This window comes from Trichechus manatus, unplaced genomic scaffold (genome assembly GCF_000243295.1).
Source record: "Trichechus manatus latirostris isolate Lorelei unplaced genomic scaffold, TriManLat1.0 scaffold00021, whole genome shotgun sequence".
Lineage (NCBI taxonomy): Eukaryota > Metazoa > Chordata > Mammalia > Sirenia > Trichechidae > Trichechus > Trichechus manatus.
Window position 1 is genome coordinate 2,231,071 of NW_004443957.1, and position 27,280 is coordinate 2,258,350.

The following is a 27,280-nucleotide window of genomic DNA, read 5'->3' on the forward strand; positions in this document are numbered from 1 at the left end:
CTTGACAACTTCAGTCTTTTCTCTGTTTATCATAATGTTGCTTACTGGTCCAGTTGTGAGGATTTTTCTTTTCTTTATGTTGAGTTGTAATCCATACTGAAGGCTGTGGTCTTTCATCTTTAAGTGCTTCAAGTCCTCTTCACTTTCAGCAAGCAAGGTTGTGTCATCTGCATACCGCAGGTTGTTAATGAGTCTTCCTCCAATCCTGATGCCGAGTTCTTCTTCAGACGGTCTAGCTTCTCAGATTATTTGCTCAGCATACAGACTGAGTAGGTATGGTGAAAGGGTGCAACCCTGACACACACCTTTCCTGACTTTAAACTACGCAGTATCCCCTTGTTCTGTCGGAATAACTGCCTCTTGATCTATGTACAGGTTCCTCATGAGCACAATTAAGTGTTCTGTAATTTCCCATTCTTTGCAATGTTATCCATAATTTGTTATGATCCACACAGTCGAATGCCGCTGCATAGTCAATAAAACACAGGTAAACATCTTCCTGGTATTCTCTGCTTTCAGCCAGGATCCATCTGACATCAGCAATGATATCCCTGGTTCCACATCCTCTTCTGAATCCGGCTTGAATTTCTGGCAGTTTCCTATCGACATACTGCTGCAACTGCTTTTGAATGATCTTCAGCAAAATTTTATTTGCATGTGATATTAATGATATTGTTCGATGATTTCCACATTCGGTTGGATCACCCTTCTTGGGAATAGGCATAAATATGGATCTCTTCCAGTCAGTTGGCCAGGTAGCTGTCTTCCAAATTTTGTGGCACAGAACACTGAGCACCTCCAGCGCTGCATCCATTTGCTCAAACATCTCAGTTGGTATTCTGTCAATTGCTAGAGCCTTGTTTTTTGCAGATGCCTTCAGTGCAGCTTGGACTTCTTCCTTCAATACCATCAGTTCCCGATCATATGCTACCTCTTGAAATGGTTGAACATCGACCAATTCTTTTTGGTATAATGACTCTGTGTATTCCCTCCATCTGTTTTTGATGCTTCCTGCATCATTTAATATTTTCCCCAGAGAATCCTTCACTATTGCAATTTGAGGCTTGAATTTTTTCTTCAGTTCTCTCAACCTGAGAAATGCCAAGCGTGTTCTTCCCTTTTGCTTTTCTATCTCCAGCTCTTTGCACATATCATTATAATACTTTACTTTGTCTTCTCGAGCCGCCCTTTGAAATCTTCTGTTCAGTTCTTTTACTTCATCATTTCTTCCTTTTGCTTTAGCTACTCGACATTCAAGAGCAAGTTTTACAGTCTCTTCTGACATCCATTTTGGTCTTTTCTTTCTTTCTTGTCTTTTTAATGACCTCTTGCTTTCTTCATGTATGATGTCCTTGATGTTATTCCACAGCCCACCTGGTCTTTGATCATTAGTGATCAACATGCCAAATCTATTCTTGAGCTGATCTCTAAATTCAGGTGGGATATGCTCAAGGTCATACTTTGGCTCTCGTGGACTTGTTCTAATTTTCTTAGTTTCAGCTTGAACTTGCATATGAGCAATTGATAGTCTGTTCCCCAGTGGGCCCCTGGCCTTGTTCTGACTGATGATATTGAGCTTTACCATTGTCTCTTTCCACAGATGTAACCGATTTAATTCCCGTGTATTCCATCTGGCGAGGTCCATATGTATAGTCGCATTTTATGTTGGTGAAGAAAGGTATTTGCAATGAAGAAGTCATTGGTCTTGCAAAATTCTATCATACAATCTCCAGCATTGTTTCTATCACCAAGGCCATAGTTTCCAACTACTGATCCTTTGTTTCCAACTTTCGTGTTCCAATCACCAGTAATTATCAAAGCATCCTGATTGCATGTTCGATCAATTTCAGACTGCAGAAGCTGGTAAAAATCTTTAATTTCTTCATCTTTGACCTTAGTGGTTGGTGCATAAATTTGAATCAGAGTTGTATTAACTGGTCTTCCTTGTAGGCGTACGGATGTTATCCTATCACCGACAGCACTGTACTTTAGGATAGGTCTTGAAATGTTCTTTTTCATGATGAATGCAATGCCATTTCTCTTCAAGTTGTCGTTTCCAGCATAGTAGACCGTATGATTGTCCAATTAAAAACGGCCAATACCAGTCCATCTCAGCTCACTAATGCCTAAGATATCAATGTTTATGCGTTCCATTTCATTTCTGACGATTTCCAATTTTCCTAGATTCATACTTCGTACATTCCGTGTTCCAATTATTAATGAATGTTCGCAGCTGTTTCTTCTCATTTTGAGTCGTGCCACATCAGCAAATGAAGGTCTCGAAAGCTTGACTCCATCCACGTCATTAAGGTCACTTCTACTTTGAGGAAGCAGCTATTTCCCAACCATCTTTTGAGTGCCTTCCAACCTAGGGGGCTCATCTTCCAGTACTGTATCAGACAGTCTTCTGCTGCTATTCATAAGGTTTTCACTGGCTAATTCTTTTCAGAAGTAGACTGCCGGGTCCTTCTTCCTGGTCTGTCTTAGTCTGGAAGCTCAGCTGAAACCTGTCCGCCATGGGTGACCCTGCTGGTATCTGAATACCGGTAGCATAGCTTCCAGCATCACAGCAACATGCAAGCCCCCACAGACAAACTGACAGATCTCAGGGTTAGAAATATGAATTATTGTCCTCTGTGTTTTTAATACAGAAGATCCAAACTTGAAGCCAAGATAGGTCAGAAAACAAGTGACACCACTGGTTTCCTGTCACCCAACCACAGAGATCAACTTCCTTCTGCAAAATCCCCCTCCATCTCCCAAATCGCTCCTTTACACCCTGACCACTGCCAACTCAGCAAGCCCTTGTGAGGCCCTTTCCACCTCCAATGATTTGGAGGAAAACCCTCCTACATCTGGAAAACCCCCAATTTTATCTTCTTGAACATCTAGATTCTGCCCAGCCTTCTGAAGTCCAAATTAATATCTGTAACTTCCCAGGACCCTTAATGATCAGCCCCCATCAATTACTCCACATACCATACACTGCATTAGATTGGAACTTGGCTGCTAACCGAAAGGTCAGCAGTCTGAACCCACCAGCCGCTCCTTGGAAACATTATGGGGCAGTTCTATTCTGTCCTATAGGGTCACTATGAGTCGGAATCAGCTCGATAGCAACTGGTTCGGTTTTGGTATAGATATTATGAATATTAACATCAAATCGAACGGACCAAACTATATTTCACTATCTTCCATTCAGCCTTTTAAGAACTATCCATGCTTTTAACAACTAGTTGTGTTGAGTCCTCAAGTATTCAAATGGTCCACGGCATGAGAGAGTTTAAAATGTTGTGGAAACATGACTTCTAGCAGTGACCCTAAGTGACCATGTGAGAAGGTGAGTCACCTAGGCCCAGGAGTGAACCTGGCCAACCACACAGTACCTACATCTCAAGGTGATTTTATTCTCTGCTCAGCATCCCAGAAATATATTTTGGGAAAGGTATGTGTTATTACAATAGCCACATATTTGGGAACTCAGGAATTTTAGTTCCAAAGATCTAAATGTATTTTTCTTGACTATATACAAACTTGCTCAGAGAAAGGACTGCGACCTAAAACTGTACCACCAAGATGGGAGATGATGGATCGTGGAGGCAGATTGATGGTTTCTATGTCCTCATGCTCACTCAGGAGTAAACATGTTACTCCTGTGCTGGGACAAGGTTCCTCTTAAAAACTTCCTCTTAAAATGCCTATTAATTGATACCAGGCCTCACAGCAGTTTGCAATATGACAAGAAATGTCAAATAATTCTGATGCAAATTATGTGGTACCCTACTATAGGCTTGGCCATTGTCTATGTTACAAAAGGGGTTATTCAAAACACAGTCTCCCAACAAACAAACCCACACACAATCTCCACATATTAATTTAAATGCACTACGTATCCTACCCCCTGCTCCCAGGATTGCTTTTTCTGTCTCATTTTCAAAACATATCATCTTACCTCAAAGTACATTCCAGGACTAAATGGGAAACAGGTAATATTTCTCTCTTCTTCTCCCCAGGACTCTTGAAGAAAAGAGTTTCTTACAAATGCTTTACTATTCAGGCGTGGGTTCAAGTGTAGAGCAATATCTCTTGATTTTCCTGCTACCAGATCAACATTAAAGCTTTTGAGAGAATAAAAGAAAAAGACCTTAATTAACCAAATAGGAGAGGGTAGTGGCAGTTTCTGCAGTTTTATAAATTAGAATTGAACTAAGACAATAACCATAAAACATATGAACATCAGAATGCAGACAGAAGTGAGATTTTAAACTCTGAGTTAGCCTTCCATTGAGATAACTATATTATCTGCAAAATAAAAATGTAAAAACTTTGAAATCACTGTTGAGGCTCAAGATCTGGCTGGGAAGAAAGAAAGGCTTAAAGCTGGTAAAACGAACAATTAACTCAGACTGCAGAAACTGGGGTTCCTTTCAAGCAGTTGTCTGCTTCTGTTTACACGTGTTCTTCTTGAAAGTGTGCAACTAACTCTCTAGGAAATAGCCCTAATTTCAAGCCTTCAGAAGTCTGGGAAATCTCTTCTGGAAAGTTTCTTGAAGCAGAAATTTTACAAGTCACATGACAACTGTAGCCTAACAAAGGATGCCTGATCTTCTGGAGCTGTCTGGAGTTAACTAAGGCCAGGGTGGGTCCCTCCAGGGGATGGGAAGAGTGATTAGCAGCAGATCAAAAGGGCCATAAAATGCCGCTATCTTCTTATCTGGCCAGAAAAAGCCTAGATCAGAACACTGCAATTTAGTCCTGGCTCTGCCACCAGCTCACTAAACAGTCTAACCTCCGTTTGCTTTAAAACTGACCTTTCAAGGGGGGATAGTGACACTAGCCCTGCTACACTGCACAAGACAGCTGCAGTATAAGGAGATGACAGACACACTGCTACTGGTAACTGAATGATACTGACCCTTTGGCATTTGTGTTCACTTCTCCTTTAATGACGACAGTCCGTCCAGGGCCCATTGAAGAGTTCAGCCTTGCAGCAAATGGCAGAGTCTGAAAAGAAACCACATTCAAGACCAGAAAGCTTGCAGAAAGGGATTTCATGGGATAACTGTGCAGAGGACATGGGGATGGTTAAGGGCCATTATAATGCAAACTTCACAAAGGGACAAAGTCTGTCTTGACCCCAGATGTATCCTCAGCAGCCAGCACTGTGCCTTACACATAGTAGGCACTCAGTGAATGCGTTTTAGATAATGAGATGAGTGGGCACGGAGTGAGTGAAACCCACTCAGAGAAGGCCGCCTATACTTAGGGTCTGAAAGCAGTGTCCTATATTCTGCCTGAAGTGGAACGGCCCAGCTGGCAGAGCTAAGAAGATCCACACTAACAGCTCTGAGACTTTATGCCTGGTTGACTATGAGACCTGCCCAGGCACAGCACGTGAGTGTGAAATGGCTGCTCTGGGCTCACACCGGGGGCAGACGTTACACAGAACAGCTACTATAACTTATTATGCATAGTTAAGAATATTTTGGGCTCTTCAAACCTTTGAAACACAGCTGATAGGTGGTATTTTGGCACAAGTCAAAGTGTGACTGACAGTCGAATCTTTGTTCCTGCTGTAGACAGTTCTGGGTGCGACTCTAGAAATGTCTCCTTCTCTATTACTAGGCTGTAGGGAAACAGTTCTACGGTAAGGCATGGAAGGAATGCACCTGTCTTCCAAGGTTTATGCTATTCATTTTCCTGGCAATTTTATAAAATGTCTCACATGTATAACCTAGTCAAAAATACTTACAAGCTGTGAGATGCCAGACTTCTGTACCTATGGGAAGAGAAAGAAAAAAATGAGAACATTTTGAAAGGGAAGAATTACATTTAGTAATATGAACAGTCTGAGTGTAAACACATAGGTGGCCAGGGCTTTATGAGGCGGTGTTAGGGAACTGTAAAGGACTTAGAAGATGGGAATATAGTCTAATAATCCTGTTAGTCTGAATCCTTTATCCTCCATCAAAAGTTAATAACCTTTTGTAATACTACACATCAGTTTTAAAAATTTCTTACTGTCAGAACTCAAATTCTTAAGAAGTCTAGACTTACTGGACCACCTGAGACTAGAGGACTCTCCGAGACTACGGACCTGAGACAGTCTTTAAATCTTGAACCGAAACTATGCCCTGAGGTCACCTTTTAGTGAAATAAGAGACAGGCACACAAAATAAAGGATATTATCCATGAATATGGTGCTCCATTAAAAAACCAACTATCTGAGACCAAAAGGTCAACAATTACTCTAAAACAAAGATGAAAAGATAAGGGGGCAGGGAAACTAGAATACTAGAAATGGAACAGCCAGAACGCAATTAAAAAAGAACACTGAGACATTGTGAAAAATGTAACTAATGTTGCCGAACAATTTGTGTAGAAATTGTCAAATGGGAATTGAATTTGCTGTATCAACTTTCACTGAAAACATAACACTAAAAAAAAATTTCTTACTTGTACTTTCCAGAGTACCCTCAAAATGCTGAGATTATATTTTACCTCTGAGAACGTGCTGAGATCAGTAAGATCTTACTTCCTATGCTAATAACAGCAAAGACACAGTCTTTAAATTGTACTCGTTATCACAAGGGGAGGAGATACAAATGGAAGTACATTTGCCAGTGCAGTGATTAGTATTCAATATTTATAAAATAACTCATGCAAGCACTATTCAACAGCTAAGAGTAAGAGAGTACTTTGTACATAAAATGATGGGCAGTGGTTATATAAACTGATACTTTAAGTATCAGTGAAAACTTACAGTGCACCACAGAAGGATATGCCTCAATTTTCAAAGGATTACTTCTAATAGTCTCATATTAAAAACATAATTTAAAAACAAGCTTATCACCTGATTTACATGCAACTAAAATGATATTTTTAAACTGATAGTTCACTGCAAGATTTAATATTTACATTTTCTCTATTTATCTGTATCAGCTCCACAGATGATGCTTGGGTACCTTGTAAATCCTGAAAAAGGATAGTAAAAATTTAATTTTTAAGATCCATCAGAACATCTTTCTAAACACAATTTGCTTGACAAATCAAAAAGAATTATAAATGGCACGAAGCATAAAATATGCTTTAAAAATATACTAAAAATGCATTTAACATCAGGGTCTTCTCTCCCCAAACCTCATCAAATTGGCAAACATCAAAAAGAATAATAACTAACGTGGACAAGAATGTGAGTAAATGGGCATAGTTGTGGAGAGTGCAAATTATTTTAATCTTTTTGGAGAGAATGTTAGCAGTATCTATAAAAACTTAACATGCAAATACCCTTTGACTCAGACATTTCACTTCTAGGATCCTATCATAGAGAAATACTCCATTGTACTCCTATGTAAATAGCTCCATCTAGCTAAAAAGGGTGTGGCTTTTTTAGTTCAGTTTTTTTATTTTTTGCTAGAACCGTAACAGATTTGAGATCCTACACAAAATAAAGCCCTGGTTGATAAATGGTGTCCTACCAGTCTGAAGGAGTCCTGGGTGGAGCAAACGGTTACACGATTACTAGCTGAAAGGTTGGTGGTTTGAACCCACCCAGAGGTGCCTTGGAAGACAGGCCTGGTGATCTGCTTCCAAAAGGTTACAGGCTTAAAAACCCTATGGAGCAGCAGTTATACTCTGCACACATGGGGTCACCATGAGTAAGAACAGACTCAGTGGTGGCTAAGAACAACTAGTCTAAAAGATTTACTTCCAAAAAGATTAATACTTAATGAGGGAAACATTTACATGATTTTTGTCACAACAAATGTTAATTAAAGATGTTTTTCACATCATTTGGTCACAAAAGCATCATCAAAGAAGATCCCGAGGTGTAGAAGGGCACTCACCGAGCTGAATCTAAAACCGACAGAGTGAATGTTCACTTTGCCATAAATGCCCAGAGTGTCGATTTTCTCCAGACTAATCCTGTGGGCATAGAGTAGCGTATGTTTTCCATTTACAGCCACCTAGACAGACATAGAAGATGACCCCCCAACCCAAAAAAAAAAAAAAAAAAAAAAAAACAGTTAATAAATTATTTTCCAAATTAGAATCCAATTCCTTGGGTTTAAGTTTATGTCTTTTCCCACAGATGTCCACATTACATGTCTGGGCAAACTCTGACTGAAAGCAACCATAACACCAGCAACATTTCTGAACTTCTGCTGAGTTTCTGATCTGATTAGATCCCATGGACCCTCACCCAGACAAATATATGCATCGTGAACGTATGTAAGTACGCATGTGTGTAAGTGTGCACATATGTGAGCATCCCAGGGTTCAAAGGGTGCCGGGAAACCACAGGCACACTAGAGACCTATAAGCCCAGGTTAAAGATCCGCCCTGCAAGCTTGCCACCACATTTCCTTGAGACCATACTGTAAGCAATTACGAGAGAGGGCCTATAAATGCTCAATAAATGTGTGGCGAATCTGCAGAATGAATGAACTGGCCAAGTTACCCAACTTACCTGAGATGCATTTTTCTTACTTGTAAGTAGGAAAAATCTCTCCCTCAAAGGGCTACTTATGTGGGTCTCCTAGCATAGTGCCTGATACAGAGTAGGTATTCAGTACATTTAGTTGTATTTCCTTTCCTTCCGAATGCCAGCACACAATATGGTTTCTGACCTCAAAGAGCTTGAAGTCCCATTGCTGTTGTTGTTAGCTGTTGTTGAGTTGGCCCCTGACTCATAGTGACCGTATATACATTGGGATCGGACCATTGTGATCCACAGGGTTTTCACTGGCTGATTTTCTGAAATAGAGTGCCAGGCCTTTCTACCTAGTCCATCTTAGTCTGGAAGCTCCGCTGAAAACTATTCAGTATCATATCATAGCAACAACATGCAGGCCTCCACTGACAGACGAGCAGTGGCTGCGCTGAGGTGCACTGGCTGGGAATCAAACCTGGGTCTCCCACATGGAAGGTGAGAATTCAACCACTGAACCACACTGCCCTCCATTAAAACCTCATTTAAACCAAACAAAACCAAACCTGTTACTGTCGAGTCGATTCCAACCCTACAGGACAGTGGAGAACTAACCCACAGAGTTTCCAAGGAGTGGCTGATGGATGCAAACTGTCAACCATTTGGTTAGCAGCCAAGCTCTTAACTAATACTCCACCAGGGCTCCAAAATCCCACTAGGGAGGCAAAATTAACATAGGAGAATACCAAAGCACAATAACAGCTGTACAGGAACAACTGTTAAAAGGAATGGTATAGACATACTGAAAAAAACAGAAAACTCAAACTCGCTGCTGTCAATTCAATTCCAACTCATACTGACCCTATAGGACACAGCAGAACTGCCTCGTGGGGATTCCAAGGAGCGGCTGGTGAATATGAACTGCCAACCTTTTGGGTAGCAGACGAGCTCTTAACCACTGTGCCACCAGGGCTCTGCTACAGACATAAGTGCTCAAATAAACAGAGAAGGGAGAAGTCAATGGAGGTTAGGGGACTGAGGGGAGAACTTAGGGTAAGAGCTGCATCCTGAAGGACAGAAAGGATCTGCACCCACAGATGGAGTTTTTGCTCTAATCAATACAAATCTCTAGTTCTGGGAAAGCTCTATAGGCTTGAGGGACAATGGTTATAATAGTTTCCAAGACCAATTCAACTTGACACATACTCTTTAGGTATAAAATGTTCGATGAAGCCAGTGGGAGAATTTACTATACAAAGGATTTCTAAGATCCCCTCTGGGTCTAAAATCTTACGAGCCTAAACAGCTACCTTGTGGCAGGGCTCTGGACTTTACAGAACCCTTCTGACTTTATACTGGGATTCCCCATCTGTTTGTTAGTTCCCAATTCTCCACACAAGTTTGGGTAATGGCAGTTAAAATTTATTACCACATAATTAACATAATGCCGTGCCAATTCCATATGAAACTCAGCCCTGCTGGGAGAAATGTGCTCTAATAAAAAGATCTGGCCACCCTGGACTTGTATCCCCACATGGCGACACAGAGCAGCTGTGCTCCTTCACACATTGAGGTACTTGCCTGGCCCCTACTTTAAAGAAAAATCAAAAAGCCACACAATGTCTCTGGATTTAATAAATAAAAGGGTGAGATCAATAGTGTGAAAAGCTTCCCTGTGAGCTTATTCTTACTAATGAGGATTCAACTTGTCATTCTCCAAAACAAACCTGGAATTTGTCCTTCAGCACCATGATCACGATTTCAAAAGACTTTTCTTTTTGGAAAGGCATGTCATAGGTGATGTTTTCCCATCCCCATTTTTCATTGATTAGAGTATTGCAAACAATGCAGTTGGTCCTTTTGAAGCGTGGATTGAGATGAAAGGCCACATCAGCTCGAGGTTTCACGCTGCTGCCACATTGTAAGTCCACCTGGAATCTGAAAGAAATGTGGGCCACGTGAGTGCTCACAAAGGAGAGCCTGAAAATGTCAAGTCTCATTTAATCTTTCCCCACGTACACGTTCCACAGAGGCTGTTATTAAGACTTAAGTGTATTATTATGATGGGCTTGGTACTGTGCCAGACACAAGGGTCACCATGGTAAGCAAGACAAGACTTGGCTCTCACGGAGCATCGAAGACTCGCCTAGACATCTCCTGCAATGCTTCTTTTCATGCATCACTGACAGGAAAAGTGTCTTCCCTTGTTTCTCCGGGTGTGGGAGGGCTCTTGCCCTGGCTCACTATGTTTCTCTTTCAGCTCACTGCATGCATTTTTGAGGGGGCTGGACCAAGGCGAGGGTCTGCAGATCACAAGCCACCTTGCTGGCTGCAACACCCTGAGCTTCTTAGCATCAGCTTCAAACAGAAAACACTTAGCTAACAGTTTTATGCAAGCCATTAAAACACGCTCTGTAAAGTACTACTGGGCTGCTACTTTACCTTCCACAAGCCCATAATATGTACACTACTGGAGAATAAACAAAACACTCTGCTTGAAGGAGGAAAAGTAGGTTGGGTCATACTCCTGCCTTTTTAAGAGACTTAGTGATCTAGTAAGTATTTTGTACTTATTCATTGCCTTTCTATGAATAATGGAAAAATGATTTCCCAATCCAGTTTGAATACCTCCCCAGCTTCTGAAATATTCAGCATGAATCATAGCCCACATGGTCTACTGTGTGTATGTCAAGAGGCAGCACAAGATGGCCAAGGGGTGTGGCCCCAAGCAAGACTTCCAACCAACAAAGCCAATCTGGGACAAAATTGTGACATAGAAAAGTCTGCCTTTAGACTCCCCAGCATCTGTATAAACTCGTCTCTGACTTCTGGAGCTTACTTACTATTACGTGAATTCACAAAGGACCTTCAATGAAAACAAAATCTCAGATTTTCACCTATTTAATTGACAAATCAAGGACTGGTGTTTCTCAAGTCACAAAAATGGCAACTGAGTATTTTCTGATGAGCCCATCTAGAGCAGCTGTTAGATTCCTATCACATTATATAACATCAGAATAGCAGCTACTGAGGCAGCTAAAGGGACTCCTGCAGGTAAGGCCCAGCAAACTGGAAAATCTAGACTGAGTGACATATGGGCTGGCCCCTTGTTCACTTACCAAGGGGCCTAAATAGATGGTTATTTATCCTTCCTTTCCTCCTTCCTTAGCAACAGAACCCTGAGTTTTAGCTGGGGCCGTATCTTCCCAGGGTAAGAAATTCTATTTTCCTGCCTCCCTTGCAGCTAGGCATGATCGTGTGGTTAAACTCTGTCAAAGAGATGTAAGTAGAAGTAAGTGCTCAGGGATAACTACTGGAAATTACCTTAAGAGTCAGCTGACATCTGCCTTTTGACCACCCACACACACATATTTTTCTGTTGTTGTTCCAAAATTACAAAAAGATAGTTTAGTCATGTTCTTTTTTCACCTAACACAATGATTTTACCTGTCTGAATCACTCGGAACATGCCCACGTATTACAATCAAAGTCCCAGGCTCCAACTGCTCAGGAATGGTGCCAACATAGGGGATTACCTAGGGGGGAAAAATTGTTTTTAACAAATGATCATTTATATAAACAAAATTACTGACTAAAATTATAACCAAAACACAGTTAGCAATAGAGAATGACTAAATTTTTAAAAGCTGCACATAAATCTGCTTAGAATCTAGCATTTTCCAAGTAGTCCTCACTATTCAAACAGCTGCAGGAAACAACATGGTGAGGATATTTACAATATTTACAAACCATTCTGAGTTCTTTGGAAAAAGACACAAGATAAATACTATTCATAGTACTTCCTATTTGGCTGAGGGTTTTGTTAAATAAAACTTCCACTTAACATGGTAATTCTGATAATAGAAAAAACAACTTTTTGCAATGCCATGCCTCCCCACGCCTTTTTCCTACCATTCAGTACTATTCATAGTACTTCTTATTTGGCTGAGGGTTTCGTGAAATAAAACTTCCACTTAACGTGGTAATTCTGATAATAGAAAAAACAACTTCTTGCAATGCCATGCCTCTCCATGCCTTTTTCCTACCATTCCACTGACAATCCCCAAGAGCAGCCTCAAGACCACCCTAGTCCCTAAGCCAATGATGACAGAGATAATGATAGATATTCACTGCCTCTGGAGGGGGCTCCAAATGAAGCCACACTCCCACACCTGGGATAGAAGGCCTAATCATCTCCTCTGGCTTCCACACTGCAACCCAGACCACACTGTTAGAAATGCAACAGAGAACTGCACTACCTTAAGGATGAGCTCCAGATCCTGTGGATCTCTCAAGACATGAAATCCACCTGCCTTGGGCTGGTCCTGCTGGCGGGCTTGGGCTCTGACAGGTTGCCCTGCACAGATTCAATGCACTGTCAGATCTCGCCACTCCTCTGCCCCAGAGATGATGCCACAGTCCTCTGGCTGGGGACCTCTGCTACGTGGCTACATCTCCTGCACCACAACCATCTCCTTCCTCCGTTCTGGAGCATGTGACCAGCACATGCAGCCAGACATCATTATGCCGTATGCCAAGCTTACCCAAGTTATGATAACCAAATCAAACTCGTTGCCGTCAAGTCGATTCTGACTCATAGCAACCCTACAGGACAGAGTAGAACTGTATATATGCTAAATCTATCCAGGGTAGCTCTAATTGACTGATAGACAAGAAATAACACAAGAGAGCCCATATAAGAGTAGTGGTAAGCTGGTGGCCCATACACTGAAAGTCTTGGCTCAAGCCCAATCTCCTGGGCAGACTGAGTTAGCCCTCTGAGGATCTACCCACACACTTCCTAACTTGTTTGTTCACACATACTTCTGCACAGACTGTGAGCTCTGTGGGGTAGGCCTGGATCATCATGTTTACATCCCAGGACAGAGGTCAACAGACAATCATTAGATACATAAAGAATGTATCTAGTTTCACCAGCCTGAAAATGGATGCTGGCAGGCCTTATCCATGCAGAGGAGAGGCGATTAAGCAGCTGCTGGACAGCGAGCTGAGGCAACAAGCTCACTACTGCTTTAAGCATTTAGATGAGAAATGAAGAAAGCCAATTATCCATTTGGTGTTAGGGCAATCACTGAGAGCAGGGTAGGTGGGGATGAGCAGAGGCAGCATCAGATCAGAAAAGGAAAAACATAACTGACTCTACTCACTGTCCTATGGCTCTAGTTCAGAACAGCTGTTTTTGTGTGTAGGGAATGTGGGAGGGATGGCACATTCACACCTGTGATACACATCTGATCTTTGGGGCTACACCTGATTCCCAGAATATGCAGCAGCATCTTTCAGAGTGTAAACCTCGTAATAAAATGAAAACCACTTCTGCAACATTAAACTTTATATATAGTAAATTATATTTATACAAAATGTTTAATACCAGAAAAATGTTAGTGATATAAAGATCAGTGAAAAACTAATGTACAAAACTACAGTATATGGTATGACATCAACCAAGTCAAGATAAAAATAAACATTATAAAGAAATAAACCAAAAGGGTTGCAATAGTTTTCTTAGGGGATGGGATTTTAATTTTCTTCTTCATATATTTTCATATTTTCCAGATTTCTATAATAAGCATTTATATTTTTATAAGCACAAAAATATTTTTAATCATATACTTAATTTTAGAGTTGGACAGAAAGAGTTTTGAGTCCAAACAATCTACCTCCATCACTGTTAATAAATTGTTTACAATTGTTAAGAAGTTGTTCCAGTCTGAGAAACAAGTCTGCTGAGAATCTGGCTGTTTGCTGTTTTAGTTGTGTGGATTACGGTAGTGCTGTCTGCTTAGGAAAACACCCTAAGTCATATACGTAATACTCAACTTTCTAGGACCCTGTTAGCGAGATAAAATGCCCTGCAGCCCACTCATTTTATTCATGACTATTTACTCCTATGAAAAAGGAGAAGGGCATTGTTTTCTAGGCAACTCCAACCTAGAGTCTTTAAAGCTTCATAAATAATTACTATTTATGTAAATTTTTAGAATATAGACATAATCACTTTTAAGACAATATCATAAGTTTAAGCCACTGTTAGGTTTGGTGTTACTTGCTGGCAAAACATCCTAGCTGATTCATACAGCTTTGCCTTTTTGATTGCTTACAAATGCCTGCTATGTGCAGGCTAGAAGTTAGACTGCAGCTAGAAGTATGAGACTCCCGTCCCTGAGAAGCTTATAATATGGGTGGGGAGAAGTCATACATCCATGAAAAGGTGATTCCAGTGGAAATGGGATATTCTGTTTGGCTGTCCAAAATCTGAATCCCTCTCTGTAGAGGGCTGAATAGCATCCCGCCTCCCTCCCAAAATTCATGTGCACCTGGAACCTCAGAATGTGACCTTATTTGGAAGCTGTCTTTGCAGAAGTAATGCGTTAAGAACACACAGAGACACAAGGGAGAAGAAGGCTATGTGAAGGCAGAGGCAGAGATTGGGGTGTTGCAGTCCCATGTCAAGGAATGCCAGGAGCCACCAGGAACTGAAAGAGGCAAGGAAGGATTCTCTAGAGCCTCCAGAGGGATTGTGGCTCTGCCAACACCTTGATTTTGGGTTTTTGCCTCCAGAACTGTGAGAGAATAAATTCCTGATGTTTTTAAGCCACCAAATTTATGGTACTGTGTTATGGCAACCCTGGGAAATGAACACACCTTCTATACCCGGAAAATCCCCTACCTCATAAAGATTAGACCCACATCTAGATTATCCTTTTCCTAGCCTCCTTTGCAGTCAGGACAGGGGCGTATGATTAAATTCTGTCCATCAGAACTCCCATCTCAAACTTTAAAGCAGACAAGAAGTCAGAATGCTGCAGTATTTACTCTGGCAAGCGGGCAGCAGCTACACCCAGGGTCAGAGGTCACCGGTGGTATTGGCAGTGCAGAAAGTACCGTCTGTGTCCATCTTTGGCAACAGATGTCTTTTCATGATTTGGGGTGTTGTCTGTGGCTGTGTAGTCTCCAAACCTGGTTCTTCAGTCCTTCTAGAGACTGCAAGAACTACTCAATATCATTAATAAATTCCTTTTCTGCTTAAATTAGAGAGTTGGTTTCTGTTGCTTGCAATGAAGAATCCTGACTAGTTCAGTATCTAACAAAATGGAGAAGTAAGTAAGTGTCAAATAAATGCCTCAGGAAAATGTAAAAAAGATCTAACTGAGGTGGCCAGAGGAAGTTTATGAAGGATGTGTGATTTTTGAGTTGGGTAGACTATAGTTAGGCAGAGAGGAGGGGGAAACCACTTCAGGTGAAAATATAGGTTCACAAAAGCATAGAAGCAGGAAAACAAAAAATCATTCTGGGAGACAGTAAGTAATAAAGGAGTAGCTGCAAAGAAGTAGGGTCAGGTCAGATTTTGGAATGACATAATGCAAATGGCCTTTAGGAACAACAGTCCACTGTAGGCCAGGGGTCAGCTGGGGACTGACTACTTCCGGCAAGCCTGGCAGAAGGTGATAAAGGACATGATGCAGGCTGGTGGCAGTGGGTATGGGAGAGAAAGAAGAGATAGTTACAAGAGAACTTTCAAAGGAAGTTGTCTACATAGGGCTGCTGACTAAAATGGTAAAACTGGGAAGGAAATGAGACTTTAGACAGAAGACCAATGAGTTTGTTTTTGAACAACTTTAGAGTTAGCTGGACATCTAAGAGCAAATATACTGAAAGGGGTTAGAGATTCAGTACCTTAAGAGAATGGCCTGAACTATATTTAAAAGTCGGAGTAGAGATGATCAGTAAAGATATCAAAGTAGATAAAGAAGCCGAAAGAGAGTGAAGGCCAGGGGGCAAAGCCTCAGCGGTTGCTGAAATTAAGGGGTGTGCAGAGGAGAGTTAACACAGCAGGCCTGACTGCTCTCCTTGGAAAGGTCTGCTTAGAATAATGGCCCTTGGCTGGCACCTGGGAACCTGGATTTCAGAAGGACATCCACCACCCTGATAAATGTGGCTTCCTGTGCCTAAATTATTTGGGCACACAACACGGTTTATGCCAAATATCTGCTTTCCCTTTCAGAGTTTGGAATTTTTGACACATGCCAGGCAGAGACTGGCCTCAAACAAAAACCCTGCGCACTGAGTGTCTAATAAGCATCCCTGGGGATGTTACTGGGGGAATTAAGCACGTCCTATGGGATTCCGCTAAGAGAACCCTTGGAAGGTTGTACCTGGTTTTCCCTGACTTCACCCCATGTGTCTTTTCCCTTAGATGATGTCGCACTGTATCCTTTCATTGCAAAAACCACAGCCGCACTATAACTATATGCTAAGTCTTGTGAGTACTCCTAGCAGAACCCAGGGTGGCCTCGGGATCCCCAACACGGGGTGAGAAAAGAAAGGAGAGAGAAGGATCAGTCAGAACAGGTCAGTAGAACCAGTGATTGTCTTTAGGGAGGGGAACTGAGCACAAGGGTGGAATGAAGACTGAAGGGTTTCACTGAAACCCTTAGGAAGTACTGTTTGGACTTTTAAAACAATGTACACACATTAAATTTAAGAATTAATTTTAAAAAAGGAAAAGCCCCTGGGTTTGATATAAATGTAGTTCTAAATTCTGAAGACAGATTATCTTCAAACTGTTGGGGGCGAGGTAGCATGTGGAGATGCAAAAGTCAAATGGCAGAATGACACTGACGGAAACAGGAAAACTGCAAAAGGGAAGCTGGTTTGGGAGGGAAGATGGCGAGTTTAGTTTTGAAGGGTTGACACAGCATCTGAGAGAGCTGGAGATGCACATTAGGAGAAAGACCAGAACTGTATGTGTATTCAAAAGTTGCAGGGCTAAAGGTGATCTGTAAAGACACGAAAGAAAGACAGAAATTAAAGATAAGATTAGTAGAGACAAGAAAGGAATTGAAGGAATAAAAATCAGAAGGCAGAGCCTCGGTGAGGAAATTATGGCAGCAGAATAGACTCTCAGGAAAGTGGTCAGCAAAAGGAAGAGGAACAATGGAATGAAAGCTGGAAAGGACATCAGAGGTTAAAAAAAGGTGAGAGGGGACTTTACTTTTTGTGTTTTAAGATTAAATTGTGATAGGAATAGAAGGGAAATTCCTCAATATAATAAAGAGCATTTATGAAAAATCCACAGCTAACATCATACTCAATGGAGAAAGACTGAGAGCTTTCTCATTAAGATCAGGAACAAGACAAGGATGCCCACTCTCACCACTGCTATTCATTCTGGAAGTCCCAGCCAGAGCAATTAGAATAGAAAAATAAATAAATAAATAAAGGTATCTAAATCAGAAGGAAGAAGTAAAATTATACCTTTTTGCAGATGACATGATACTATACATAGAAAACCCCAAAGAATCCACAAGAAAGCTATTAGAACTAACAAATGAATTAGCAAAGTAGCAGGATACAAGGTCAATACACAAAAATCAGTCAGGTCTCCATACATCAGTAATAAGCAAGCTGAAAAGGAAATTAAGAAAACATTACCATTGATAACAGCGTCTCAAAGAATAAAGTACCTAGGAATAAATTTAACCAGGAAGGTGAAAGACTTGTACATAGAAAACTATAAAACATTACTAAAGAAGACTTAAATAAATGGAAGGACATTCCATGTTCATGGATTGGAAAGCTTGATATAGTTAAGATGTCAATATTAATCAAAGCAATGCAATCCCCATCAAAATGCCAACAGCCTTCTTGACAGAAATAGAAAAGCCAATCCTCAAATTTAGATGGAAGCAATCTTGAAGAAGGATAAAGTAGGAGGACTTACATTTCCTGATTCAAAACATACTATTAAGCCACAGTAGTTAAAACAGCCTGGTATTTGTATAAAAGTAGACATACAGACCAATGGAATAGAATTGAGGGTCTAGAAATAAATCCATACATTTACGCACAGCTTATTTTTGACAAAGGTGCTAAACCCATTCAATGAGGAAGAGTCTCTTCCATATGTGGTACTGAGAAAATGGACTTCCACATGCAGAAGAATGAATCAGGAACCATGCCTTACACCATACACAAAAACCAACTCAAAATGGATCAAGGACCTAAATGTGAAAACTAAAACCATAAAAATTCTTAGACAAAAATACAGGGGCGTGGCTGTGGGGTCTAGTTTTTAATAGTAGATTATGAGATATGACAACAAAAGCACAAGCAGCAAAAGACAAAATAGATCAATGGGACCTCATACAAATTAAATACTTTTATTTATTAAAGGACTTTATCAAAAAAGTGAAAAGACAACATACAGTTGGGGATAAAATTTTTGGGAACCATATCTCCAATAAGGGTCTTATATCCAAAATACATTTTTTAAAAAAACTTCTATAACTTTAAAGACAAACAACCCAATCAAAAAATGGGTAAAGGACTTGTACAGACAGTTCACCAAAGAGGATATTCAAATGGCCAACAAGTACATGAAAAGATGCTCAGTATCACTAGCCATTACCTGGATACCTGTTGCAGTCAGGTCGATTCCGACTCATAGTGACCCTATAGGACAGAGTAGAACCGCCCCACAGGGTTAACCTTTTTTTTGTCAACCTTTTGGTTAGCAGCTGAGCTCTCACCCATTATGCCACCAGGGATCCCATTAGCCATTAGAGGGATGCAAATCAAAATCACAATGAGATACCACCTCATCCCTATTAGAATGGCAATGAGTGATAAAAAACAGAAAACAGTAGGTGTTGGCGAGGCTGTGCAGAAGCTGGAACCCTCATCCATTGCCGGTGGGAATGTAAAATGGTACACCAATGTGAAAAACAGTTTGGCAGTTCCTCAAAAAGTCAAACGTAGAACTACCATATGACCCAGCAATCCCAATCCTAGGTATATACCCGGAAGAAGTAAAATGCAAACAGAAACCTATACACACCAATGTTCATTGCAGCACTTTTCACAACAGCCAAAGGGTGGAAACAACTGAAATGTTCATCAACAGATGAATGGATAAACAAAACGTGGTATATACACAGAACAGAATACTACTCAGCCACAAAGAGAAACGAAGTCTTGATGCACACTACAACATGGATAAACCTTGAAAACACTCAGGCTGAGTGAAATGTCTGTTGCAAAAGGACAAATACTGTTATGATCTCACTTAGATGAAATAAGCAAATGTATAGAAACCAAAGGCTACTAGTGGTTACCAGGGGTGGGAGGGAGAAGAAAAGGGGAAATTTTTGCTTACGGGGCATTGAATTTATGTTAACGGTGGTGGAATGATTTGGAAAAGGAGGGTGAGAATGGTTGCGCAACTCGAAGAATGTAATCAATGTCGCTGAATTGTATGTGTGGAAACTGTTGAGCTGGCATATGTTTTATTATGTATATTTTCACTACAATTTAAAAAAAAGATTAAATTGTAATATAGAAAGGGAGGTATTTAGGGTACTAAGGAGAAAGGGACAAACGTGGATGCAAGGTTCCTAAGAAAACTGAAATTATGAGATTTTCAGTACCTGATAGGATTAATGTTGCAGTGCAGTGAATTACTATTATAAGGCTCTTCTAGCCATGGTCTTGTGACTCCCACAAAATGACTGGGTGGGACTATGCAAATAAGGTGCTTGTGGCCCACCGAGGGGGATTTGACAGCCTGCTAATAATACAAATAAGGTGCAGGAGACCCTTGTAGGGGAGGGGAGATGGGACTGTGCAAATAAGGTACATGGAACCCTTGTGGGGGATTGGTCAGTTCTGCCATCCCGCTAGGCTTAAAGGGAGCCAATGCCAGAGGATGAGGAGGACCTCAGTACCATCAAGATGAAGACCCAGAGCAGAGCACGTCCTTTGCACCCAGAGTCTCTGTGCTGAGAACCTCCTAGACCCAGGAGAGAGAGACAGCAGTAACACTGTAGGTGGCAGCAGTGCAAGACAGCGCAGTGGGCTTCCTGGCTCACTGAGCAAGGCGGCTACAGCGAGCATGCAGACCCACAGAGTGAGAGAGCTGAGTCTCTTCAGGCAAGAAGCTTCCTGGCAGAGTAGGGTACCACCAGGCACTTATCATGGAGCGAAAGAGCTTTGAAACACTTTTCCGAGGAGGGCAGAGGCCAGGGCCGAGAGGAGCCTGTCCTCAGGGAGCCAAGACGAGGCCTAGCCTCAGGGGGTGGGCACGGCAGAGAGAAGGACCTGCTTGCTTGCATGGCCAAGAGAAGCTGAGAGAGCTGTCCTGTACTGAAGAAGGAAGGGATGTGCTCTCCACTTTGGAGGTGCCTTCCAGACTTTGCCTACATATCCCTAATCCTGATCCTGAGTTGTACCTTGTTGATCTTGATCTCGAGTTGTACCTGTTACTTCCCTAATAAACTCCATAACTGTGAGTATGATCTGTGAGTTTTGTGTGGCCACTGCAAAGAATTATTGAACTCAGCAGAGAAGAGGGACAGTTGGTGTCAGAACTGGTAAAAAGGTTGGAGGGAGAAGGTATGTCTGACCTCCACCTCATAGGAATAAGCTCTGGACTGATGTTGATTTTGATTCTCTCTCCTCCACCTGAAGATACACAAGGTCTGACATCTACAGGCCTTTTTTACAAATGTTAACCATCTGTTTATTACCTTGGAGTAATGACCATGTCTATCTGCTTAATTTCTACATAACTTCTTAACCAGCTAATAATTAATCACATTTTAAGTACTCTATAAACAATAATAAAACATACAGGTAGACACTGAGCAGCCAAACAATAGATTTCATTTCTGGTATGAAGCTAAGCTACTGTCTCCCAGATTATTCACTGAATTTGAATGGAAAGAAAAGGGAGCCTGGCTTTTTTTAAGTCTTGGGATTCTATCAGTTCAACTTTTATATATAAGTCAAAGACATATGCTAAATAAGAAAAAATACATAGGCCAGTCATACAATTTGCTTTATCCTCTCCAAGAAGAGTTAATATGCACAGTTTGTCTAACACCAATGTGGACCAAAACTTTAGAAGCACCAATAAAATAAAAAATAAAAGGTGATAGTTCTAGGTCTTCATAATGCTTAATATAGTAGACACTCAATAAACACTTCCTCACTGCTTGAATGGATCACTAACAAAACAACCAGGATACAAGAAAACCGTTTTTTGTTTTGTTTTGTTTTTTAAGTCTAGCTTGTAAAATATTCTAATTGATTAACTTAAGATATCTAAGTTATCTGCAGCCTCATCTTTGTCTTCTGAACACTGAAAGGGTAAATGGGAGAACAGAAGAACTTCAGTGCAATATGGGCACTCAATACTATAAATATTTAATAAGTGAAATTTAAAGACAGATCAAAATGTTATTTTTGTCATTCAGTTCAGTCTTTCTACCTCTACCCTTTCTGCTTGTGAAAACTGACCATAAAACACAGAGACTTTAAAAAATGCTACTTGCCAAAAATATTTACCTTGCAAACTTGTTATCATGAGGTGGATTTCAAATTCTCCTGGACTCTAGACTTTCTGGAGCCACAGAAGGGTGGATGAACCCCTGAAGCCACTGCCTTGAAATAATTTTTAAACCTTAAACCAAAAATATCCCCTGAAGTCATCTTAAAACCAAATTAATAGTTTAGCTTAACTAATAACAAGGGCCTGTCTTCAGCATTATGCTCTTTTAAGAACTATCTACTGGGATCAGAGTAACAACAGCAACTTAAAAGATTAAATAGGAACCTTAGCTGGCAGTTAGTTTATGTTAATGAGGAGTAACTCAGAAAAAGAGGGTGAGAATGGTTACACAACTGGAAGAATGTAATCAATATCACCAAATTGTACATGTAGAAACGGTTGAATTGGTATATATTTTGCTGTATATATTCTCAACAACAACAAAATAAATAAAATTTAAGGAAAAAAAAAAACTTATCATGAACTATCCTCAGAACAGCAGTGAGTCCATTTTTGGAGCCCTGAATGTATCCACCAGGGCTTCAAACTGGTTTGCTCCGTTGGAACCCCTGCTGAGAATGTGCATTTCTAACAAGTTGCCTTTTGAGAATTTGCATTTCCACCCCAGATATACTGAATCAGAATCTACAGTTCAACAAGATCCCCAGGTGACTCTTACGTATAACTTCCTGGGAACTTGTCAGAAATGCAAATTCCCAGCAGGGGTTCAAACCAGAATGAACCGGATGGAAGCCCTGGTATCTACTGCTCTAAAGCAGTACTACTTCTCCAGACCTCCTTCACCAGGAAATTAAAGTCTATTTGTTTTTGTTTCAATTCTACAGTTGAGGTACTAACTGCAGAAATTATAGGAATTAGCAGTATGCTAGTATCAAGACATATGGGGATTTTAATATATAAAATTGTTTTCTAAAATAATATTCAAATAAGGTGTCTTTGTACATGAACGGCAGAACTCACTAGTGAAATTTGACCATACATTCATTCTCCTGGCAGGCAGCCTTCTTTCTTTTTTTTTAAAGTTTTGCAGAAAGTCAGTCTAAAAACCTGACATGTTTTTAACTCTAAGATGCATAAAATCCACTTTAACTGTCTCACTGACTTCAAATTCAGTAAGTCTTCCTTTTTCAACTTACTTCCATTGAAGAGGATTTCTTCTAACATTGATTTTGCCTGATAAATGATGCTTGTACCTTACCCTTGTACACTGACATTTAACATTTAGGGAAAAAAAGAATTACAGCTACAAAGTAAGTAACGAAAAACGTTACTCCCCCAACCCTTACCCCCAATCACCAACAAGACCAGTTTAGGGCCTTACTTCAAGGATTCTCACCATTCCTATTGCCCAAGAGTCTCTATGGAGTTTTCAAAAAAACATAGCTGCCTTATCTCAAAACTTTATTCAGGACTCAGCTTCACATAAACAGAAACCAGATGTTTCAAAAGATTATCATTATCACATAAAACAAGTTATTTACTACCCAGCACATATACTGAAATATCCGGCAATTACAATCATTGGAGCAGCCTGAGGCCTGGACAAGACCCTAGTTCTTCTCATTCTCCAACCCACCACTAGCTTTTGACACTTTATCTGCTCAAGTACCAAGCAGTGAAAGGCAAGGGAAAAGCTGAGGTGTTAACTTCTAATGGTCATTTCCAATTAAAAAAGAAAACGAAAACCCTGTAAACTAAGAAATTCATTTTCCTTTGAAAATTGTTTTATGGTTATCTGAAGGTAATCTGAGCTGCTTTCCCACTCCCATCACCCTGCCAAAAGTTGGCATCCCCTCCACTGTACTCCCACGTACTCTTCATAACAGGCATCCCATCATCTTTTATTGTAATTGTGTCCTTTTCCTCCATTAGACAAGTGTAAGGGTCAGATCCATTTTTTACTCAGCACCCACCATAGTCCCTATCACACAGTGGGCACTTCATGTATGTTTACTGAATTTTATCCTTGCCCCCTCATGCCCACTATGGATAATCACTATTCAATTGGATTTGCTTTCATTCCTGCCACAGGTAAAAAGTGATTTTATGGAAGTCAGTTACCGGGTTATGGATGACATTCTGTAGATTGTTTAAGGACAACATCATTCTTTTCCACCTTATTGTTGATTGCAGTCTCTCTTCAGTATATGATCTGTAATTTTAAATAAGTTTCATTTAACGCTTCCCAGATTGAAACTGAGGTACTTTCCCTGTGTAACATCAAAATAGAGATAAAGAAAAATAAGCATGCATAATTTTTCTTCATAACTACTTTTTAATTTAAATAGTAAATTACGTTACTGATACTTACCAAATAACAGGATCCTATTAAAATCAAAGATCTCACCCCAATTCTTATCTAGTGTACTTACATACTAAATAATTTTGGAGTATGAGTGCAGGAAATAACGATTTAAAAATACATAAATAGAAATTTTCTAACATGGAATGTATCGTAAAAAATACTAAACTAAAAGAATGCCTTTTTTTTTTCCTTTCCAGTTGTCAACGAGTCGATTCTAACTCATGGCAACCCCATGTGTGTCAGAGTAGAACAATTACCCTCCATAGGGTTTTCACGGGTGTGACCTTTCGGACGAAGATCACCAGGCCTGTCTTCCAAGGTGCCTCCAGGTGCAACCTTTTGGTTAGTAGCCCAGTGCTTAACCATTTGCAGCAACCAGGGACCCAAAGTAAAATAATAATAAATACTAACCAGTCATGCACAATGATCAGAGGTATTCATTTAATTTCTGTTTTCTGGTCTGTGAAATGGGAATAATAATAGTATTCTCCTCATAGGTTTAAGGATTGAGTTAATAAAATAGTGGAATAGTAAGTGCTATATAAGTGTTAGCTATTATTATTATTGAAAGAAAGGATTGTTCTTCGTCCACCAAATTATATATGTCAAGGAAAAAAAATTCTGATCTCCTGAATACTAGTAAGATGCATTTTTGGCTGCTGCTAAAGAAAAGAGTTGGGTAGGGGAGGAGAGGTAACATCTGACACATTTTTGAGACAAAAACACCCACTGGTACTACATTTTATAGCTCCAGGGAAGACTTGATGACTTTTAAGCAGAACTAAAAAGAGAAATTAAACTAAAGCTTTCTACATTCTACTTCCAAGAATTCTGCCACTATGCTGTACAGCCCATCACACCGGCCCAATCTATTGCCCTGTCTCTATAAAGAAGAAAACTGCATCCCTCTTGGCTTACCACCTAATATAACCCCAATATGTGTCAACTTACAAATGTTGGTCAAAACCTCAAAACTCTTTGTTCTGCTCTGTAAAATTTAGAAAGCACAAACAAGAGCAAAAAGAATGGATACAGAGTTGCCATAGCCACAGCCATAATTTACGTAGTGACCAGAGAGTGGCCCAATTTAAGCCGTCAAAAAAAAAAAAAAAAAAACAAACCCACTGCTGTAGAGTCGATTCTGACTCATAGCGACCCTACAGATTTGCATTAAACCAATCATTCCCCGAAGCATTCTCACAGCTGGGTCCTGCCGTTAGTAACACTTCATTCGCTTCATTATGAAGCCATCACTTAGGCTTTACTGACGATGGAAGGAATTCAGATGACTTGCGTTTTCGGTGTTTATTATTACAGCAAAATGACTCGGCATCTAAAATGTGTGTTTAAAATCAAGGAGAGCAATGAAGGTCTGTCATTAATCTGATTAAAGGAACTGTCATTAAAAAATACCAGGGATGAAACTTCCGATCTCTCAGTGTGGAGGTGGCGCTTTGCATTTGGGCTGAGAGGAAACAGCCCTGGGAAGAGGTGAGAAAAAAGCACAACTGGAAAGTAGGTTTGCAGCGAGACGCCCCACTGCTGCATACAGCCTGGTGCTTGGCAGGGCTGTCCAAGAAGGCAAATAAACGACTCCTGGTCATTCCTGATTCCCAGGAGCGCCTAGCTCCCAGAGATCCCTGCCGCCCCACCCCACACCCCGGTAACCCATGCTCGACTCGGCCACGGGAGGATTTGTGGGACGGGGGAGACCCAACGCTGTCGCATCCACCAAACTGATTTAGGTAGAGGGACGTTCGAGTCCCCTCCTAGGCTGGCGCGCCCAGCCAAAGCAGTCCTGCCTCTGGCGACTGCTGCTGCCCGAGAGGGCCGTACTCTCTCGACTCACCCCGGGACCAGGGTTCCAGGCGCTCCAGCGGAGAAAGGACTGCTCGCCTAGCCGCGGCTATCGTCCAGGTTCCGATTGATCCTGGAGTTCCTGGGCGGCTACGGGAAGTGAAAGGACTCAGTCCGCTTCCACTTTCCGTTTCCGGCCCCCCGAGATGTTGCAGTCGGCCCCGCGTCTGCTTGGGGCGGTGTCCACGCGCCTCGGCACTGGGCTTGTGAAAAGCCGGCGGGTGCTTTTGCCGGGCGCCCTGCCTTCTGCACAGCCTCCGGGAGTTTGGACTGTGGCCAGCTTGCTGCGGGTCGAACAAAAGGAATGAAGATAAATGTGTGTGTGGAGAAAATTCTTGGGCGGGCCTGGCTGCCTCGGCCTTGTCGTCGGGGTGGAGGTGCAAGGGAAATATGTGTACGCACAACCCCCTGTTCCTAGATGCTGAGTCTAGGAAGGGGGCGCTTAGGGCCGGGGACCGCTCAGGGCCGGTGCCCACGTCTCACGGCGCTAGCCTTGACCCAGCGAAAGCTGAGAGGGACCCACACGTGTCTTCCTCTCTGGCCTTCTGAGGTCGCCAGGGCGACAGGGTCAGTATCGGATATTTTCTTAAAGATTGCTTCCTCGTCTGCGTTGGATCAGAGCCCAGACAGTGCCATAAAAGATAACTTGCCGTGGAGGCATGCCCCTCTTTGCAGGTACACACCCTTGAATGTAGGTGACATGGTGAAGGAATGGGTTCAGTGCAGGCGGACTATGCCCATCCCAAAGCCCCCATCTATATGGTTGTCTTCCTTGTACTTCCCGCCACTGTGGATTATTCGCCAATTATTTTGTGTGTTGTTCTTTTTTAAATAAGTTGTACACTTCCCTATGGAACAGTGTAAGCAATAAAGAGCATATATTCAAACCAAATTATTCTGACTCATGGCGACCCCATGTGTTAGAGAGTAGAACTGCTCCATAGTGTTTTCTAGGCAGTAATCTTTACAGAAACAAATTGTCAGGTCTGCCTTCCGCAGCGCCACTGGGTCGGTTTGAACCACCAATCTGTAAATCAGTAGTCAGGTGCAAGCCGTTTGCACCACCCAGGGACCTAAGCATATATTAGATCCTCAACGAATCCAAAGCAAATCCACTGCCTTGGAGTCTATTCCGACCCATAGTGACCCTGTAAGACAGAGTAGAACTGCCCTTAGGGTTTCCAAGGCTGTAAATCTTTATGGAAGCAGACTGCAACGTCCTTCTAGTGGAGCAGCTGGTGGGTTCAAACTGCAGACCTTTCATTTAGCAGCCAATCACTTAACCACCGGGCCACCCACGGGGACTCCTACCTCA

General features: G+C 41.3%; 1 protein-coding gene across 3 annotated transcripts in view; it reads right to left on the reverse strand.

The window, feature by feature from the left end:
- LGALS8 (galectin 8) overlaps positions 1–26,158 on the reverse strand; it is a 49,123-nt gene extending 22,965 nt beyond the window's left edge. The window contains exons 1-10 of one of the 3 annotated variants that reach the window (XM_023727990.1): positions 24,520–25,363; positions 23,865–23,955; positions 11,879–11,967; positions 10,159–10,369; positions 7,848–7,967; positions 6,919–6,975; positions 5,753–5,779; positions 5,501–5,626; positions 4,916–5,004; positions 3,953–4,118 (exon numbers count right to left, since the gene is read on the reverse strand). In XM_023727990.1, coding sequence (XP_023583758.1) covers positions 3,953–4,118; positions 4,916–5,004; positions 5,501–5,626; positions 5,753–5,779; positions 6,919–6,975; positions 7,848–7,967; positions 10,159–10,369; positions 11,879–11,967; positions 23,865–23,909 — 930 coding nt within the window. In that variant the 5' untranslated portion in view covers positions 23,910–23,955; positions 24,520–25,363. Of the gene's footprint in view, positions 1–3,952; positions 4,119–4,915; positions 5,005–5,500; positions 5,627–5,752; positions 5,780–6,918; positions 6,976–7,847; positions 7,968–10,158; positions 10,370–11,878; positions 11,968–23,864; positions 24,014–24,519; positions 25,364–25,957 lie in introns of those variants that run through there. The other 2 variants (XR_002823471.1, XM_023727989.1) reach the window with 2 other exon arrangements.
- Positions 26,159–27,280: the final 1,122 nt, after the last annotated feature.